Source organism: Sparus aurata, chromosome 23 (assembly GCF_900880675.1).
Source record: "Sparus aurata chromosome 23, fSpaAur1.1, whole genome shotgun sequence".
NCBI lineage: Eukaryota > Metazoa > Chordata > Actinopteri > Spariformes > Sparidae > Sparus > Sparus aurata.
The window spans coordinates 1,958,997-1,981,269 of NC_044209.1; the positions used below are offsets into that span (position 1 = coordinate 1,958,997).

Genomic DNA, 22,273 nt, shown 5'->3' on the forward strand with positions numbered 1-22,273 from the left:
AACCATAGGAAATGGAGGAGGCAGGTCAGAGCAGTGAGCAGCACGCAGACACGCACATACACTTAAATACACATAATAACACAGACAAACCAGTTGTAACGTACCAGCAATGTGTACAGTTAACACTAGACTCCAAAACACCCCCTAGTTTGACTCTTAAGGTACACGGTGTTAATGTAACATTCCTCGTAGACTCAGGAGCAGAGGTCTCTGTAATCCAATCTAAAATTCTCCCTAATGCCCCTAGAACAACTAAACTCCTAAAAACAATAGGAGCATCAGGAATTCCAGGATTTGAACCAATATCTGAACCACTAACAGTATGGTTTGGGGATTACAAAGGAGAACATCCTTTTCTCCTATCTGATGTATGCCCTGTTAATTTACTGGGCCGAGACCTCATGTGTGCTCTAAGCATTGAAGTACACTGTGACCCTGCAGGTATCAAATTAACATGTGCTACTGCTGGCTTATACCCATTTTGCATTTCTAAAAGTGATTATCATTACTCTTGGGACCTCGTAAAACCTTGTGAGATAGATAAGCTATTGTGTATGATACCTCCAGTGTCAGAGTCCCCTGACTGTCTACAATGTGTGTTACATATTTCATCGGGTACTAGAAATTATACCTATGAAGAAATTTGGAATGAAGCACAAGAAAATGATACCATAAACATAGAAAGGATCTTTGTGGGATCAGAGTTTGCAGCTGCATCTGTTTGCCTTTCTGAGTCTCAACAAAAGCTATTCATAACCCTTGGCTGTGTGCCTTACATCCTTTTGACAAAAAGTTCTGACATTAACTGGATGACCATAGGAATGTTGATTAAAACAGCTTCAGAGATTTCTGATTGGAAGGGCAGACCGGATGGTAGCTTATATTCTGATTCACTAAAGATTGTTTCCTATCCAGTAAATATCATGACAGAGGTTGTTCGCACTGTTCACACACACACACCAGAAATACAACTTATGCCATTGACCACTGAACAAGAAGCAATACTTTCAACAGTGCCTGACAAATTATGGGCTAAAAACAAGTTTGATTTTGGAAACATAAAAGGCGCAAGTCCTGTAATTGTCTACTCAAAATCTACATTTAGACCCTGTAAAAGACAATACCCACTCAGCCCTGAAGCTGTTAAGGGCATTGCTCCTGTTTTTCAGTCTCTCATAGAAAAAGGTGCCGTTGTGGAATGCCCAAATTCACCATGTAACACCCCCATCCTTCCTGTAAAGAAACCAAATGGGGGGTGGAGACCAGTGCAAGACCTTAGAGTAATTAATGAAGCAGTTCAACACCCAGCCCCAACTGTACCAAATGTTACAACAATGATGTCACAGGTTCCAGCAAATACATGTTGGTTCACTGTCATTGATTTAGCAAATGCATATTTTAGCATTCCTGTCCATCCTGACTCACAGTTCTGGTTTGCTTTCACTTTCAATGGAAAAAGATATACTTGGACACGAATGCCACAGGGTTTTGCCTCTAGTCCCACTCTTTTTGCTGCGGCTGTAGCTGAAAACCTGTCGCATTGGCGGCCACCATGTGGCAGTACACTGGTACAGTATTTTGACGACCTTGTAATCTGTTCTCAAACACAAAAAGATTGTCAAACTGACACAGTGTCTCTGCTCTGCTTCCTGGCAGAAAATGGTCATAAGGTATCAAAAGACAAGCTGCAGCTTGTTACACAATCAGTGCGTTACCTTTGCCATATCATAACACCAGAAGGTCGCAAATTGGGTCCAGATCGTATCCTAGCAATTTTGGATGTGCCAAAACCTCTAACGAAAAAACAGATGATGTCTTTCTTGGGTTTAGCAGGCTATTGCCGTCCATGGATTCGTGACTTTGCGGAGATCTCCCAACCCCTATATGAAATCACACATGGGGGTAAACATTTGGCCATGACTGACTTTTTGACTTGGACTACTGACGCAGAAAAAGCTTTCACTGACTTAAAACAAGCTTTATCAACTTCCCCTTGCCTTGGACTACCAGACACTACAAAAGTTTTCAATCTTTTTGTCTCTGAGCGTAATGGTTTTATGACAGCAGTTCTTACTCAGTTACATGGAGACAAACAACGACCAGTAGGATATTTTTCAAAAAGGATTTCCACAACAGAGAGAGGTATGGTCGCATGCCTCAGGGCTGTGGCTGCGGCTACTGAGGCAGTTCTGGCTACAGTTGACATTGTTGCTATGTGCCCTCTTACTGTACATGTTCCCCATGCTGTCCACTCTCTGATCTTGCAGGCAAAAACTGCCCATTTAACCCCAGCTAGATTGTTACACTGGCAAAATGTCTTGCTGACAATGGCTCATGTAACTTTAAAACGCTGTACTGTACTTAACCCATCCACATTGCTTCCGACAGCTCAAGATGGAGAACCACACGTCTGTCTGGAAGTTGTTGACACAGTGTCAAAACCAAGAGATGCACTCTTTGACACTCCCCTCATTAACCCTGACTATGTTTTCTTTGTAGATGGCTCTGCTATGAGAAATCCCACAGATGGGTCCCCTTGTGTCTCATATGCAGTATGTACTAACCATGCCATAGTTGAAAGTGCTAAACTCCCAAATAATCTGTCTGCTCAAGCAGCAGAATTATTTGCAATAACTCGTGCTTTCATTTTAGGAACCGGGAAACAAATCACAGTACATACTGACTCTCAATACGCATTCAATGTATGTCATGATTTCCATGCATTATGGAACAATCGAGGTTTTCTTACATCTACAGGAAAACCTATTGCTCACAGAAGTCTAATCATTAACCTTTTGTCTGCATTACTCCTGCCTGCGTCAGTAGCAGTATGCAAATGTAAAGCTCATACAGGTGCTAATGACCCAGTGTCACTAGGAAATGCAGCTGCGGATGCAGCTGCTAAAACAGCTGCTCTGTCACCTGTCTCCCCCACTCTACAAATGCCTTTGTCTGTCCAAAATGATGTTTTTTCCCTTAATGATGTCTCTCTGCTTCAAACAGGAGCTGATGCTGGAGAAAAAACTCTATGGAAAAAGAAAAAGTGTATTGAACTCTCATCTGGCCTCTGGGTTGGCGAAAACGGCCTCCCAGTACTGCCAAAAGCCATATTCCCTTTTCTGGCAAAATTGACACATGGTCCTGACCATGTATCAAAAGGGGGGATGTTGGAAATTGTAAATAGATTGTGGCATGCGCCAGGGTTTTCAAGTTTTGCTGAAAATTTTTGTAAAAATTGTGTGATTTGTGCAACTTGCAATGTCGGCAGAGGTACAGCAATGCCTCTGTCAGCCCATCCTAAACCTGAAGGTCCTTTTGAGCATTTAATGATGGACTTTATTGAACTCACTCCATGTAGGGGGTATAAATATTGTCTTGTTATTGTGGACATGTTTTCAAAATGGATTGAATGCTTTCCATGTAAACATGCAACTGCTATCTCAGTGGCAAAATCACTGTTGAGGGAAATAATTCCCCGTTGGGGTCTTCCTTCAAAATTGACAAGTGATAATGGATCACATTTTGTAAATAATGTTATTCAAAACATCTCCGAAAGCCTGCAAATAAACCTGAAAACACATTGTGCCTACCATCCAGCTAGTGGAGGTGCAGTGGAACGAGCAAACCAGACCCTAAAAACAAAACTAACTAAATTAATGACAGAAACAGATCTGTCATGGGTTGAGGTTTTACCACTTGCGTTGATGTTTATGAGAGGCCGCCCACATAGGACAACTGGACTGTCTCCTTATGAGATACTCACTGGCCGTCCTATGAGAATGACTAACACCCCATTCCCTCAAAACAGATTAACCCTCACCGGACTGGATGATGATATGATAAGCTATTGTTGTGCACTTAACCATACCTTGAAGCTTATCTTCCCTAAGGTGAAAGCTGCCCTTCCAGAGCCTACGTTGGTGCAACTCCACAACATCCAGCCTGGAGACTGGATAGTGATAAAGGACTTGAGGAGGAAACACTGGAGTCAACCACGGTGGACAGGGCCACATCAAGTGTTACTAACAACACCCACTGCTGTCCGGATAGCTGAGAGGGATACCTGGATCCATGCATCCCAGTGCAAGCCTTTCCCGAGCCAGGCCGCCGAAGGAAGGACAACGACCTTACTTTCGGAGTGCTGAGAGGGGACACCGTTGGACGAAAATGATTGTGGTCTTCATCATTGTTTTGGTCACCACAATGGCCATTACCCAATCCTGTTTTTCAACGGAGCAAAGTTTGGACTCCAAATGTCCTCATATATTCATATTTTTCACACCACCAACTGATTCACCTGCAGTCATCAATCACACTGATATCATCCATACTGATACTCAGACACCCCATCTCTTACAGAAGGGTAAAAATGGACTGTCTACGAGATCAGAAGAAGACACAGAAGAACCGATGCAGGCTCAAACAATCCTGAAAGGACATAAACTAAAACTTGCCACAGAGCAGGTGATCAGGAAAAAAAGAGAACTGTTTGAAAAAAATGATTGGAAACCCTGGGGTTTTGATGCTGATGAACTACTTAATGATTATAATGAAAAAAATAGTTGGTACTCCTTTATCAGGTGGATGAAAGAGAGAATGTACAGTGCTAACATGACTGTTTTAGCCATTCAAAGTCCTCCAGCAAATTGGCATTCTCTTTTCCAACTTGAAGTAAAACACTGTCCTTGTCTAGATCCAGTAGTTAGTTTAGTCCAATATTATGCTAACCAACCAAAAATAGACAAAAACACAAGGATGCATTGCAAGTTTTCCCACAAAGTATGGTATAATGCGAATAAGAAACTACATAATCATACAACGGATCAAACAAACATGTATTTGTCTTGTATATCATGGTTCTGTGATCATATGCTCCCACAAACTATCCCTTCAAAATCTACTTATGCTGAATCAACTGAAATCCCTATAGACCAAAGTATTTCTCACCCTATTTGTGTATGTGAAAATGGTAATGGTCAATTTATGGGAGTGTCACATTGCCCAAATCCTGTTGCTAGCCTAACCACAAAAAATTCGAAAATTGGTCACACTAACATTACTTTCAGAAACGGAGAAACAGTGGTAATTAATAAATTTCTACAAGCTCCTGCACATAAAGGCATCCCACCGATTGGAAATTTTTATTGGTTGTGCGGAAATGAGGCATTCATCTTCCTACCTCCAGGATGGTCTGGATGTTGTTATTTTGTTAATCTCACCATTACAAATTTAGCATTACTTCCTATAAATTTGAGACAACAATTAGAGAATGGTCACATTCACAAACGCGAATTGGCACAGTTTTCTACCCTTGCAGCTTATCACTGGCGAATTTCTTTAGGTGAAAAATGGGGTCTTGGATTACTCCCATGGTATGGTGTAACATTCCTGGCTGATCACATCGATAATATAACTTATTCAATGTCTGCTTTCGCAAATGAAACAATAAAAGGGTTCAAATACCTAAATGCAAATGACAAATCCCACAGATTAACTCTGTTGAAACATGAGATGGCCCTTGATTATATTTTGGCAAAAACAGGAGGTCTATGCATGACACTAAATTTAACTGGAGAAGCATGTGTTACACTCATCCCTGATAATTCAGAAAATATTACAAGTGTAATCACAGCACTTGAAAAGATTCGCGATGCATTTAGTCCCTCTGAATCAGCAGGTTTTAGTTTCAACAAATGGTTAAACAACCACCTTGGCCCCTGGGGTGCTCTCATCATTCATGTTTTAATCCCTGTTTTGATTGTGTTTGGTATTGGTTTGTGTTTCTGTACTTGTGCACTAACATGTATGCGAGCCCTTATATATAGATGGATAAGTGGCGTTGTCGGAGGCGAAAAGACATTATATGTAAAAATACCAATCCACAATACTGAGCAAGATGTAAATTCAATGATGGAATGGGCCCCTGGAAACCCATATGATGATTCAACTGATTACTGATTACCTTGATGGAATATTTTCTTTTTGTGTGTTTTTATATTTTGTCGTTTTTTGTTTTTGTTATTCACGGTAGAAACTGACAGCTGTAAACATTTTGTAGCGTTTTAAAAATTTTTCTTTTCCTATTTTTGAAAACTTTCAATGTAATTTCTAAAAATGTTGTGTTGACACTTTTGTGTCAAAAGGGAGGAATGTGAGAAATTTACATAGAATTCCTTTTGTTTATCAAATGTATTGTAAGGACAGGAAGGAGAGAGAGATTGTCACACTGCCTGAGGTGTCACATGAGCCACAGGAGGGGGCACATCCCCACATTGGAATGTATACATAGTTTTAGATAAGATGACATTTACTGTCCCATCTGTTAGATCAAAGGGTCACTGTCCTGGGAAGACAGGACACACCAAAATATCAAAGAGTCCTTTATCTGTAAAGAAGATGTTTTATGACTGTTGTAAATGAAGGTAACCTCCTCTCTGTTCTGTACTTAAGGGGTAACAATTTAGAGTTCGTGAGAGAATGCTTTTGCCTTCTCTCCACGCTGCGTGTATTAAATGACATCTGATTCATACGCTGAGATCTGAAATTCTTCGGAGATTTAGCACTCTCTACTCAAAGGAGATTTTCCACGACACAAGTCTACAGACACTAGTGATACAGCCCAGTTGTGCATTTTTATTTAGATGGTGTTTATAGATATGACTGCAAATGAGGAGCTATTAACATTAATGCCCACTTATCAGGCATTCAAAAACTTCATCGAGAAAACCACCAGCTCCCGGTGTGTAAATTGTGTGCAATATTGAAATCTGTTTATGTTTTGTTACGCGCTTCTGGATATATATATATATATATATATATATATATATATATATATATATATATATAGATATATATATATATATAATATATATATATATATATGGTATATATATATATATACACATGAGAGAGAGGGAGAGAGAGAGAAGATAGATATAGGGGAGAGGGAGAGATAGAGAGAGAGACAGAGAGAGAGAGATAGAGAGAGATAGACACAGAGAGAGAGAACAGAGAGGAAGATAGAACACAAGAGAGATAGAAGAACAGAGAGAGAGAGAGACACAGAGAGATAGAGATAGAGATAGAGACACACAGACACAAACAACAGAGAAGAGAGAGAGAGACACAGACACAGAGATAGAGAGAGAGAGATAGAAAGAGAAGAGATGTAGAGATATAGGAGATAGATATATAGAGAGAGAGAGGAGAGAGAGAGGAGAGGATAGAGATATATAGATATATATATATATATATATATATACATACATACAGACAGACATACAGACATACATTACATATATATATATATATATTATAATATATATATATATATATATATATATATATATATATATATATATATATATATATATATATATATATATATATATATATGTATGTATATATATATATCGGCCAATATATTAGAATAATGGATTTTTAAATCACCAAACATATGTATTGGTATCAGCCTTAAAAACCCTTTATCGGTCAGGCTCTATCACTCATGGTGCACCCCTTCTTTCATGTGCCCAGCAGAGAGAGAAATACTCATGTTTCCTGAGAGCTAACAATATTGCTTGGAGACTGCTGTTGTGCTGCTTTTTAATCACTTCAAGTGTAGGCTTTACCTACCGTTCTCCTGAGTGTAATTAGAAGTGGATAAATAAATGATAGGAATGCTACAGTGTAACTAACTGTAGAACTGTATAAATCCATAAGCACACATATTGTCCACATACAAACACACCTTATCTCGTAACTGAGGGAAGATCTTTAGTGCCCAGTCTAGCAGTTCTTGGGCCATGCTGTTCTTCAGATCCAGGTAGTCCTGTCCCCTCTTGCCAAGCTTTGTCTCCTCCCATTCCTTGAACCACTCATAGCGAGCCATGGTTAGCAATGTCATACAGGACTTGCCTGCAGAAGCGAAATAAAGTGTGATAAAATGTTTCAGCTCAATAAACTTTTGTCTTCTTAACTAAAAAATACCCAGTTATCTAGCAAAAAATTATGACTTTGGGAGTGATTTTGTCCATTCCTGGTAACACATTTTAAGGAGGTTGAATGGCATTAATATTAGCCAATACAAATAAGCCCAAGGGGATTTGTGAATTTGTCTGCTACAGTCATCATTTCAGCAGCAAAAATCCACTTTGTTGAAACAGCAAATACAGACCAACTGTTTTTTTTTTTTTTTTTTTTAAGATGAATTTGAGCTATAAATCTGTCAGTGCTGTAATTGTGAAGTGTATATCATCACTGTCCAGTCAAAACCACGTATCTCCAAAATGTCAGCTTTTTGGGACCTAAGTAACAGCTTTGTTTTCAACATTGAGGCATTACGTTTTTCAGATGATTCGATGATTTTGAAGGTTGGAGTGCTCCTTTATGAGTTGAGACAATTCTCCTGAGCTAAACATTTATAGTTTTATCAAAAAAAATTAAAATCACCAATTTTGAATATATATGGTTTTCATTGGACACTGCTAGAGTGAAAAGCTTGAATTAGCAAGCATATTGTTAGAAGATTGCAGGAAAACATGTATAAGAAATTGAGAATCCTATCCATAACTCAGAATTTGCTGTTGCTGATCACATGATTGCATGTCTACCAGAGAAGACTACACAGGTTTGAGGAGGCAAAGATAAGATCAGAGATGGCAATCGAATCACTAAAGTGGGAGGTGGTATCAGATTCGAAGGAAAACTAAACACGTATTTGTTCGCATATATCATGTGAATGTGTTACCTGGGTGTCTGATGTTGGCTGTAGGGTCTTTAGCGGATGGGAAGGTGATGAACATCATGGGAATGTTCCCCAGTACCTGCTCTCTGCTCAGAGAAGAGTATCGCTCCATACTTCACAGACACACATACAAAGACACAGGCTTTATATGCAGAACATCAGCTTCTAAATCTATAATGCAATCAAATGTGGGAAAGGGATGTGTTAAATCAATCCTGACTTTGTATTTGGAATGGAACGTTTTAGAGTCTAGATAGATGGGGAGGAAAATTAAGAAACCGAAAACTCCTTTAGACTACTTAAACCTTAAGGTGTGTAAGACCTCTGTCTCACTATCTCTACCTCCCTTGTTTATATGGTCTGCTTGCTTCCTGTCTTCTGTGCCCGTTCGTCTTTGTCCCCTGTAGCAAGTGTTCCAGCATTTCTTCTAGTGATAACCTTCCTAGTGTTTTTGACCTGTTTTTTGATCCTGACTGTCACCTCTGACTGAATCCTTTGTTATTGTTTGCTTCGCTGTCAAGTGATAGGTCGGGTCTTTTGATGTGGGGTTGTATGAGGTAATTATCCCCCATCAGTGTATAGTAGATGGCCATCAGCTCTCTCCCGTGTTACAGGAGGGCAGAGCACTGCACTGCTAAAAGGCACTGACAGCAAGACGTATCTTAGCCATTCAGCAGTACGATGCTCTGTTTCCCTGTTGAACCTACACGCTACTTCTCCATTCAGGGGGCGAGGCCATCTACTGCAGGTACTAGACTGACTAGGGGTAAGAACCTCATACGACTCCACATCAAAAGGCCTGGGCTATCACTTCAAGGATTTTTATATTCCCTTTGCAAACAAAAGCAGATATGTCCCTTTAATGTCCTTCATGTTGGCATGGATTAAGCATCGTTCCCGACCATCTACATATGCTGCTACATCTCAAGAAACAACCCACAGGCAGTCCATGATAGAGAGGTACTCAATAATTATTACCTTTGTGCCTTGATAATAGGACAGTTCATTAAAAATTATCAATAATTATCACTGTCGACCTATATGCATCCAAGAAAATATAAACATATCAAGAAATATCAAAAAACATACAGTGAGTCCAAGTCATTGTCTTTATACATCCAGAAGTTGGTTGAAACAATGCCCAGCTCCTCTTTGGATCCATCCAGACCAACAAACACCAAGAAAGAGCCCATGCCATGACGAACCATACCCAGCAGTGACTGGATCTCTGCACACATTACAAGAAATACACAGTAATTAAAGCTGGCAGAAGAGAAAAAAGTGCAATGTTGTTTACCATAATATGTTACCTGATTTGTCCTGAATGTGAGGAGGCAGAAACTTCTGGAAGGTGTTGAATATCCCAGCATTTGAAATGACAACAGGGGCATGGACCTCAATCTCTTCTTGTCCTTTAAGCACTGTCACACCTAACACGGACATACACAGTGTTAATTACAAGGAATTATGTTTTAAGGCTTCTAATTTGACTTGGACTCACCCAAAAGACTTAAGAAATATCTCTGTTTGAAAGGCTATATAGGGAGTCAGAGTGCCTCACTGCATACTTCCATGAACAGGAAAAACTGTGCATACTCAATCACAGAATTTGTCTCCTCCCCCCTTTCTCACCAAAAACCTTCCCCTGCTGGTTGAGCAGGATGCGTTGCACAGGAGCCCTGACCAGCACGGCACCGCCTGCCTGCTGAATGACAGGGATGATGTGAAAGGCAAACTCACTGGAGCCCCCCCTTGGGTAGTATGCACCACGCTTATAATGGTGAAGTAGGAGAGCATTGATGAGAAAGCTGGACTCTTTAGGAGGGACACCTGAAGTGACAGAATACAGATCATTGAAGAGGAAAAACATTGAGTGTGTGGTAAATGATTTATATAGACGTGAGTGTCCAATACCATAAAACAGGTAGGCAGACAGTGCCTGCAGGTCCTTGTTCTGAGTGAGGCGAGACATTATCTCTGAATGGTTGGTTGCTGCTAGATGGAACACTGAAGATATACGATTTAATAGACCAGTCCGAACCAGAAAGTTAACCAGCCAGTATGGTAAGATCTTTAAGATGGCAATAATTGGTGTCTGCCGTGCGGCTAGCTGTAAGTGAAGGAAATAAATGCACATTTATGTATCAAAATCAACAATACACTTCACTTTCAAAGCACCTGTAAATGCATTTTAAGCATTTTGCACTGAAGGTGCTTTCATTCAGTGACCACCACCCCCTCTACCTCACTCGTTTCAATGGAAACAGTCCCCGAGGATAGGAGCAGAGACAAGGACTGGCAAAGCTCTTTGCTGCTGCATGCAGTTTATGATGATTCAACCTTATTAATTTGCTTTTGCTTTAGGTAAACATGGCAAGCAAAAAAACAAAGAAAACAAAAAAAACGTACAAAGAAACAATACGGGACCTATATTACTGGTTTCTTAGTTACTTGAATGAAACACCTTTCCACCAACAAAGAACGGGTAAATGAATCAAGAGATACTAAGAAAACATCTGTTTCAAACTCCGATTATCTGGTCTGGGACAACAAAAATGTTTGTAGTTAACAAAACTTGCTTTTGTGTTGTTCACTAAAATTTGTCCTATTTGCATCTTCAAACCAATTTACATTGACCGATGAGATTATACTAGGTGAATAGTAGCATGTCCTAGCGTCCTGTGCACCACAGGCTGATAGGATCAGATGTGGCTAGGACATAAAACAAAGAACAGTTAAGGGAAATTAAGGGTCAATAACAACAAAAATGATACAGATTAGGGGGCTAAGATCAATGAGAGAAACAGCTACATAGAAGTAGGTGTCATCTGCATAGTAGCCAAAAACAGTTCTAAGTATGCAGGCGATGACAGAATAGTGGTATTGTAAAAACATAGAAAATTAGCAGGCTAGGGCTTGAGCCTTGTAGCACTCAAAATGTTCATTTTGGCAAAGGAAAATTTACCACAAGTCAAATTTCATAACCTTATTTGTGTATTAAATCCAGCCTACTGCCTCACCTGTTTTCCATTCTCAAACATCATTCCATAACGATTATCATTACCTCCCTCCCTCTCTACCTTCATCAATCTCATGAACTCATCAATGGCCTTCTCTTCTCCTGGGAACTGGTTCTTCAGGCTAGCTGCCATCTCAGTCTTCCCGGCATGGATATGATACTCTCTGAGAATATAAAAGAAGTTGATCAGCGATAGTGAGATATTATGTTTTGATTGGTATGAGCCAGGTGATTTTTAGTCATCTGTAGGTACTTTAAAAGTATGGAAAATACAAATTAGTAAAGTTAGGATCCTTGAGAAATATTAGTAAATAAAATATAGCTCATTGTCAGTTTTTTATGTGTTTTCCATGTGTTGAGGTCTATTCTGCTGACAATTAGCTCACATTATTATATGGAGATATGATAACAAATTACAATGTAATTGTACATGGCCTACCTGCGCTGGTCAGGCTGACCCAGGAGAAGTGAATCAAAGTGCTGTTCCAGCCGTGTGAACTGCAGCTGTCCTTCTGTTATCTGATCTAGAGCAACCCTCAACAGGCTGTTCTCATGAAGCTGGCCCAGGTAATGTATACCTAAGATGGCAGGGGACTAGTTAAATCAATATAATTTATATAATACTTTGAAATGAAAAACATGAAACAACTTTGTTTCTAAGTGCTACACCGTTCTCCTTTCAAGGTAATCAAATATAGTATTGTCATGCCCTCAGCGTTTAATAATGTCTACATGTAACTAGGGCTGGGCGATATGGCCTCAAATCAATATCACGATATATTGAGCAACTCACCTCGATATCGATAAATGAACGATAAGTAACCCCCCCCCCCCCCCCCGCACCTAAATAAAAGGTACAAATATCCTGTGTATTTACAGAAATGCCACTTTAAAGGACTGTAAAACTACATTGTAGTTAAGATTTATATTATTTATTTAGTAGTTAAGAACAACTGATAAGCACACGATTGAACAGCTGAAAAGCACAGATTACTTGAAATGACAACAACTGAACAAGTTTAAAAGTATAAAATATACAGTCCCTTATAAACAAATTCTAAGCTTCTCGCTTCTCGCTTTTTTTATTTCTTCGAATTGAATCACGTGGTTGTACTGCAGGTGGTGGAAGAGGTTGGATGTAAATAAATAAACATTTTGAGGACTTCAGAATCAGAATCTAAGACATGAGACAAAATAGTAGAGAAGTTGACATTGCTGCTTAATAATGTTAACCTCTTGAGCATTAGAGAACTTTTTTTACCATTATTTTCTTTATCATTATATATTTTTTATAGACACAGAATCTGTTTCAGAAGTCAGTGGGTCACATGACATGGAAGCTATTGAGAGAGAAAAAAATCAAGATTTCTGCATATTAATATTCATATAAAATAGAGGAAGCACTAAAGTACAATAAACATAGCTGTGTCTCATTCGTCCAGTTTACTAATACAATCTGCTGCTAGAGTCACTGGGCCCCATGACATGGAAGATATTGAGAGAACTGCAATTATTTTGTATTAATATATTTATGCTAAGTAACTTGATGACAGTCCCTAAATCAGTTCCCAGCGATTCAGTGCCATGTTCTGGGAGGTGAGCTAACCGTCCTCCTGCTGCTCACACTGGGTGAACCTCAGTAAAGTCGCGGCTGGACCCGAGTAGAGCTTAGAATCAAGCCCGACCCGAGCCCGTGCACGTTGTGTCCGAGCCCGGCCCAATACATTGAATGTAATTATGAGTTGAGACCGATTTAAACCCGACAACAGTTTAATACGTGGGCTGTTATAACTGACGTTCTCGACTACAGTTGCGAGTTGTTTGAACTACAGAAATCTTAATGAATAATGCAACAAGTGCCGCACTTAATGCACTCAACAAAGCCGACACATGTTATTATCACGGCCCACGACTTGTTTAAAATGGGTCCACACCTCCGACTTTCCTCCAAACTTGCTCAAAGTTAATTCTACTGTTTTTATTTTTTTCTTTACATCTTCATGCTCCATGTTGCACTTAAGCCACACAATCAGTGATGCCGGTAACGCGTTACTAGTTTTGTCATTTTCCTTAGTAAAAAATATATATTTTTGCTTTCTTCTTGCGTCTCGGGGAGTGACGTCACGTACGCGAGAAGTCACGTTTTCCAGCATGAGGACACTCACGTGTCAGACCACGCAGAGACACAAATGTAAACAACAATGGAGGGAGGAGAGAGATGCGCGTTTTCTAGCTGGAAATACAGTCATTATTTTGAGGTAATAAAAAACAAAACACATATGTTTGATCAATGGACCGGCCCGGCCGAAGACAGTGGCCTGTTGCAGCCTTTGAACACAGCATCATTACACAAACTGTCCGCGACTCACAGCGAGAGTGGGTTCACTTGATTACTAACCTGGCATAGCTGGTGTTGCATCAGCGGGCGGAGTTTGCCATCAAATTAATGAAAAATAAGTCAATCGGTATACGCCGGGGTAGATTAATCAAGTGGACCTAACATGTCCCCTGTCCCTAGTGGATGTTATGCCTATGACACCGAATATACCGACATGGCCAAAATGACGTCGGTTATCATCGTAAATTTCGGTATCGGTAAATTTTCGGTTTATTGCCCAGGCCTACATGTAACAGAGTTAGAAATAACCTATTATGAATTTCTACAAAATAGACATGCTTGTTTTATATATGTATAGTTTTGGAGCCACCTGGTGGCGCAACTGCACAGATAGATTCCTCCGTATGTGCCGTGCCTGTCCAGCAAAGGAAAATACTCCAGAGCTGGAGGTGGGTACATGTGAGCGATGCTGCAACCAATGTTTCTGTGTTTAATGTTTTAATGGTTTTGAAAATGTGAGTAACAGTATTTTTACTGTAAGGATTACTAGCATGTATACGGAAAGTTACAGATGTTCGTTCGTTCGTTTTCTTCCGCTTTATCCATGCGGGTTGCAGGTGGTGTTACCGCTTTTATACCACCTTATTCAAGGTGGAGCCGGGTTACTGGGGCCAAATCCAGTGACTCTATGGGCGAAGGCCAGGGTACTCCCTGGATGAGTCGCCAGCTCATCGCAGGGCCCTTACTTCAAGGATGCTTCAGCATGTAGCTCAGTCCCGCCCCGGGGAGCTAGGGATTCGAACCAGCGACCTTCCGGTCACTAGTCCTCAGCTCTACCCACTGAGCTACAGCCGCCCGAGTTACAGATGTTTATTTGCAGAAATAGTTTTTATCTTTATCAACAAGTAGTTTACATGTGGCTCTAATGCTAATTAGCTAGCCATGTACTTGCTACCCTGCTGGAAAAACCAGCATAGACCAGCGCCAAAACCAGCACCAAAAAACAACATATGCTGGTCTTGGTGCTGGTCTATGCTGGGTTTTCCAGCAGGGTAGTTATTACTTCAGATTGTAATTTTTCTACTTTTCATTACACAGATCTGAATGATTGCAGTTGCATAATACTGTGAATAGCAACTGTGTGTTGCTGATTTTTATGCCTGGTAGGCTTTGTTAAATGTGGGTTTTATATAATGTTGATGCAAGGTTTCGGTAAAACAACAATAACCTGTTGCATTATATAGTGCACAAAAAGTTAAACTCTCGCCAAAATGCAACTTAGGCGTTTTTTGTGAATGTATATGAGTCAAACTTTCATATAAAAGCATAATTATGACGAAAGAGGCACTTTCAAGATTGACCGTATTTTCGTTTTTGGGTCAAACTCATTTTAAATGGGAGTACTAGGGGCAAATTAGCGATAGCATCAAAATCGCTATTTCTAAAAACACTAAGTGGGCTCAACACAACATGAAACTTTGCTCGTAGTATCACCAGGGTCTCTACACATGAACATGAGCATTGAGAACATTGTTGTGTACACAGAGTTTGCTAAAAAGAAAGTTTTTGAACAACTCACCTTAGTAGTAGCTTGTTCCGGTAGCTGCTGTCATGGCAGCCGAGAAGTACCAGTCTCCGAATGCGACTTAACATGGACGACAGTTAAGGCGGAACACTACTGTCTTCCGGCTACAAATATCCATGCGATATCTCACGTGATTTTTCCGGCTTTTGATTTTAGTATTGTTTCATATATGAGGTTCCTTTTTCAACTTCAATGTCAACATTGTTTTTCACTAACGACGTTACATTCGAAAATGTACACTTCTCACTGGCAGGACGGCAGCGAGCGGAGGAAACATCTGCTAACGTGAGTTGTCCAAAAACTCTCTTTATAGTAAACTCTGTGTACACAAACAATGTTCTTAATGCTCGTATTCATGTGTAGAGACCCTGATGATAATACAAGCAAAGTTTCATGTTTTGTCGAGCATTCTTAGTTTTTTAAAAATAGCGATTTTGATGCTATCGCTAATTTGCCCATAGCACTCCTATTTAAAATGAGTTTGAGCCGAAAACGAAAATATGGTAAATCTTAAAAGTGCCTCTTTCATCGTAATTATGCTTTTACACAAAGGTTTGACTCAGGTACATTCACAAAAAAAGCCTAGGTTGCATTTTGGCAAGTGTTTCACTTTAATTGTCTATGGATAAAATGTTTATTACAATGTTTTGAGATCTTTATTGTAAATGTAAAAGAGAATAGCTCTCATTGTTTAGGTGCTCATACAGTGAGATTCAGATGACAGAGACATACACAATATTACCACTGTTGACGTTTTAAAACTTGCATACATGAGGACTTCCGGTTCCGGCAGGCATGGAGTAAGCGGTTTCTGAAGAACTCCACTCATCCCCAAACAATTTTATGTATAATTATCTGAACAGAGTCCCAAATCTCTGCGTTTGAGGCATCCAAAACTACATAGCGGAAAGCGAACGCAACAACAATGCCGAATAAACCAAAGAAAAGGGAGATAACGGTGACGGAGGATGCCGAAAAATTCAGAGCAGGCCATGATGCTAACGAGGGAGAAGGCGAAGCTAGTACCAGTCCACCTAACATACAAGATGCCATGGATGCCATAACAAGCCTGAAGACGACATTTGGCCTGAAGTTTGAAACTATTGCTCAGACCTTAACACAAGTGAAGGTGTCTTTGACGGACATCTCCGACAAACTCACTGAAACGGAACAGGCTTTGGCCGCACACGAGACCCAAACTGCTAGCCTGGAGACATGCTACATGGAGCTAGTGGCAGAATGCAAGAGGCTATGGGAGAAGACGTGCGATTTGGAGGCTCGGTCAAGACTTAATAATATACATATAGCTGGCATCCCAGAAAAGTCAGAAAAAGGTCGCCCGACCGCTCCCAACACTCTTGGGAAAGAATAACTTTGCAGAGACTATAAAAATAGACAGAGCGCACCGAACATTACAGAAGCCAAATAATGACAATGTTGTGTGTATTCATCACTACCAAGGAAAGGAGCGCATCCTGAGCCTAGCAAGACAGTTGACGCTGGAGTGTAACAGGAGAAGAGTCTACATATTTCCTGACCTGGCTGAGGATATACTGAAGCAGCAACATCACTTTAACAGCATTAAGGCTAAATGCAAAACCAAGGGCGTCAGGTATGGTTTCCGACATCCGGCAACATTTATTGTGACGGCGAAGGTGGGGGTAAAAAACCAAGATGTTTGAGACACTTGAAAGCTACCTGTCTGCTACTGTTGACAACTGGCCTGCTAGACAATAGAGTGATCTCGTATGACATAAAGGAGGAAAGTGGAATGGTTGCTGGATCCACGTTGGGCTTAAAAGCGCAACGTTTTGGGACACTTTATTTGCATTGTTGAAATATATATATAGGAAGCACTTTTGGACTAACGGGGTGAATGGGAGGTGTACTGTGTTGCACAAAAACGGGACAATGAATAACGACATTTCATCGGCCGCTAAGTAAACCAATGTGAACGTAAATGGTGACGTTTTCACCCTTTGGGGAGGGGAGGGGGTGGGGAGGGAGGGAGGGAGGAAGAGAGGAGAAGGGGGAGACACTAGCCGTTTTTAAACAGCCTCTTCGCATTATCTCCGGAGCGGTGGTTCGGCAATTCTCCGCCTATGGTGATTCACATAGAGCAGAAGCATCTCCGCCTTCACGTGTGTAATTCACACAGAAAGCCGGCGCTGCAGCTCCTAAAGAGGCGTGACGGTACACGTCATGTTGATGACGTCGGTGTTTCCCCAGGTGTTCCCCCGTTAATCCAAAATCCGCGGACAGTTTATAATCATATAGATGCTGTTATAATGTGTAATCATTGAGATCCTGACCCACCTGGAAAGTGACGGAGTTAAGTTTTTCGCGCTAAATTACATAATTATACGTAATCACCATCAGTAAACAGGACGCTGTCTGACTCTGTCACTCGCGGGGATGGAGGCTGTTTTCTGGGGGAAAGTTCGGTTAAGTCTCGGTCCGGAGGGCTGACGGTCGCGGTGATTTATTTTCATCACAAACACTCGGTGAGTTAAAGTTTTTTGCCGGTGACAGACGCTGTTTTTCTGGCAGAAATGTGACGAAGAGTCGGTAGGACAGACAGGAGGACAGATGCTTCTCCACATACAGCTGTGGTATTTGTTTTCCTCATATAAGTTGCTGAAGACAGTTACAGTTACTACGTTACTTTTGTTCGGTCCTGTAACGTTGCTTTGTGGGACATTTCTCTGTATTTAGTTAAGTGAAGGACCTGTGCAGTTATCAGACTGTCAGACCGACACGCCCCCGCTCCGTGCCTCCGGATTATCCGTTCACACTGGGACGGCTCACCAATAATGCGGCCCTGATACTACCTCCAGAGGCGGATCAGCACCGGAGTGAAATTTCCTCCCTCTCCGCATCTAAAACTTTCACACAGAGGCGGGTGCGGAGAATTGGCGCAGGATCCCTGCATGCAAACGGCAGTGTGAAAGAGGCTACTGTGAGGTTGGTAACAGAGAGGTTTTGGATGTCACAGACTGTAGAGTGATATGAATAAGGCACAAGGGGACCACACAATACGTCTGCTCAGCTGGAATGTACGGGGTTTGAATAATCCAGTCAAAAGACATAAGGTTTTTACCCATGCAAAGCGTTTACAAGCTGACATTCTTTTCCTTCAAGAGTTGAAGCTTAATTGGCGAAGTTTCAGGAGCAGGACCACACCTCAACAGCGCCAATTTCCGCATTTCTATAAGCAACCACCTGACCCTCTCCTCTGCTTCGCTCTCGTATTCTGCACCCCTACCCCCCACCCCATTTCTCTCTGCCTATTTCTTCTTTCTCTCCTCTCCTTCGTAGGTCCATGAGGGGGTCCGTCGCTGCCCGGGAGCGGCGGCGGATTCTCTACAAGAATCCCCACAACGCACTCGAAGAACTCAAAAGAACCAAGATCTTCGACACTTCGTTTTCCTTTGTCACTAATAAATCCTTAAACGCATCTCGTTGACGGTGTGGTCCTTGCTAGTGAAACCCATATTAAACATACGGCGAGAGCGCTTATAAAACCAGTGTGGGCAGCCCAAGTATATCAATCAAATTTCACTACAAAGATGAGGGGAGTGGCCATTATCATTAAGAAGCAGGTACCATTTATTCATAAACAAACTATATCGGACACAAAATCAGATACATTATTGTTATTGGGGAAATAAATTCGGTTGATGTCACTTTGATCAACTTGTATGGTCCGAATTATGACGATCTTTTGGTTTTTAAAAAAGTAATAGACAGTATTCCTGATCCTACTCTGTCTTAAGTAATTATAGGTGGGGACTATAATTGTGTCCTGAATTCGTTAAAAGATGCACATCCAAGTTGCACTGTTAAAAGTAAATCTGCAGCGATGTTGAATAACTACCTAAGGAATCTTACTACTAACTAAGAAATCACTTGTAAGTATTCACAGCCTTTGCGATCAAGCTCAAAATCGAGCTCAGGTGCATTCTGTTTCCACTGATCATCCTTGAGATGTTTCTACAGCTTAACTGGGGTCCACCTGTGGTAAATTCAGTTGATTGGACATGATTTGGAAAGGCACACACCTGTCTATTTAAGGTCCTACAGTTAACAGTGCATGTCAGACCACAAAACAAGCATGAAGTCGAAGGAATTGTCTGTAGACCTCTGAGACAAGATTGTCTTGACGCGCAGATCTGGGGAAGGGTACAGAGAAATTTCTGCTGCTTTAAAGTTCCCAATGAGCAGACTTGAATCCTATTGAACATCTCTGGAGGGACCTGAAAATGGCTGTGCACCTACGCTCCCCATCCAAACTGATGGAGCTTGAATGGTTCTGTAAAGAGGAATGGGCAAAACTAAACAAAGATAGGTGTGCCAAGCTTGTGGCATCATATTCCAAAAGACTTGAGGCTGTAATTGCTGCCAAAGGTGCCACAACAAAGTATTGAGCAAAGGCTGTGAATACTTATGTACAAGTGAATTCTTTGTTTTTTATTTTTAATAAATTTGCAAAAATCTCAAACTTTTTTTAAATTGTCATTATGGGATATTATGTGTAAAATTTTTGAGGGAAAAAGTTAATTGAATCCATTTTGGAATAAGGCTGTAACATAACAAAATGTGGAAAGAGTAAAGCGCTATGAATACTTTCCGTATGCACTGTATATTAAAGAAAAAATGTCATTGTTTTTTACAGAAAACGATTTGGCAATGTGACAGAAGATTAATAGAAATTGAAAGTCTAATCACAGATTAGGAGACAGACTATAAATCAAAATTAGACCCAGAAACGCTGAAGAAAATTATTTCACTTAAAAGTGAATATAATTCAATCTTTTCTAAGAAGACGATCAAAATTCTTAATCAGGTTAAGCAAAAACATTTTGAATTGACAGACAAACCCCACACGTTACTTGCCTGGCAACTTAAAAAATTACAGGCGACACAAGCTATACATAGGATCCAGTCAAAGGACGGTTCTATTTTAACCGAAGCCAAAGCCTTAAATAATCATTTTGTTAAATTTTATGATGAAGTTTATAAATCTAAAGGAGAGATACATGCTGCTGCATTAGATATGTTTCTAACAAACGCTGATCTTCCTAAGTTAAGTGAGGAGGCTAGGAATTTATTAGAGGGGGACATCAAATTGGAGGAGATAAATGAGGTGATCACTCAGTTGCCTAATAACAAATGTGCAGGACCAGATGGTTTTAGTGCCGAATTTTACAAAGCATTCCGTGTGACCATATTGTTCCGCATGATCAACCATTCCATTCTCCAAGCAGAACTTCCACCAACATTATACAAGGCAAATATAGCTTTAATACCAAAGCCAGGAAGGGATAAGGTAGAGGCCGGTTCCTATCGCCCAGTGTCCCTTATTCCCATTGAGACTAAAATAGTGAGTAAGGTTTTGGCAAATAGACTTAAAAAGCATATATGTTCAATCATACATAAGGATCAAACCGGATTCATGCCAAACAGACACATACAATCTAACTTAAGACGTCTTTTCAATATTATTTATAACAAACAGGACCCAGAGGCATGTCTGATCTTGCTCGATGCTCAAAGAGCATTTGACCAAATTGAGTGGTCATATATGTTTTCAACCCTTGAGAAATTTGGATTTGGAGATAATTTTTTGAATTTGGTGAAAATGTTATATGCAAAACCAGAGGCTTCAGTAATTACTAATCAGACTGTATCAGATCCTTTTAGGTTACATCGCGGGACAAGGCAGGGATGTCCCCTGTCCCCCTACTTGTTCGCAATAGCTATGGAGCCGCTTGCCATCAGCATCCGGCAAAGTACTGACATAGCTCCTATCACCACTGAGGGTTGACAACAACATATTTCGCTATACGCAAACGATGTACTTTTGTTTGTAGCTGATCCAGAGACCTCAGTTCCCCCTCTACTGGATCTTCTGGAAACCTCCGGTGTGCTCTCTGGGTTTACAATAAACTGGAATAAAAGTTAACTAATGCCTCTTACTACCAAAATAGAGCATTGTTTTTTAGATACAGTCCAATTTAAAATAGCCTATAACCATATTAAGTACCTGGGAATCATTATTACGAGGAAACTTGAGGATTTGCTACAAGCAAATTGGCATAAGAAGATGACTGAACTCAAGGCGAATGTTGCATTTTGGAAAACACTGCCCCTGTCCATGGTAGGGAAAATTAATGCCATCAAGGTGGTAACACTTCCACATTTTCTTTAATTATTTCAAGCAATTCTGTCTTTTATACCTTTGAAACTATTTGACATATTAGACTCAATAATCATTCCTTTTTTGTGGAACTATAAACCAGTAAGAACAACCAAGAAACACCTAACCAAGTCTAAACTAGAGGGGGGTTTTGGTCTTCCTAACTTTAGAAGATACTATTGGGCCGCCCATCTCCATAACATAGCTTGGTGGAGAGAAACGCTGCCAGAAAAAGATATTGAAACCCCAGAGTGGGTCTGTATTGAACAGGCCTCCTGTAAAGGGGCATTGATCAATAGCCCAATCAAAATTGAAACGGCTCTGTATAGTGGAAATATTGTCATTCTTAATACCTTGAGGATATGGAAACAGATTAGGTCATATCT

The 22,273-nt window shown here is 40.5% G+C and overlaps 1 protein-coding gene across 2 annotated transcripts in view; it reads right to left on the minus strand.

Annotated features, from left to right (window-relative positions):
- The window catches only part of LOC115576414 (all-trans-retinol 13,14-reductase-like), a 72,404-nt gene that overhangs the window by 7,856 nt on the left and 42,275 nt on the right, over positions 1-22,273 (minus strand). For both annotated transcript variants that reach the window (XM_030409010.1, XM_030409009.1), the window contains 8 exons: positions 12,205-12,343; positions 11,827-11,929; positions 10,661-10,856; positions 10,379-10,576; positions 10,057-10,176; positions 9,836-9,974; positions 8,750-8,859; positions 7,751-7,917 (listed from right to left, as the gene is read on the minus strand). In XM_030409010.1, coding sequence (XP_030264870.1) covers positions 7,751-7,917; positions 8,750-8,859; positions 9,836-9,974; positions 10,057-10,176; positions 10,379-10,576; positions 10,661-10,856; positions 11,827-11,929; positions 12,205-12,343 — 1,172 coding nt within the window. The remainder of the gene's footprint in view (positions 1-7,750; positions 7,918-8,749; positions 8,860-9,835; positions 9,975-10,056; positions 10,177-10,378; positions 10,577-10,660; positions 10,857-11,826; positions 11,930-12,204; positions 12,344-22,273) is intronic.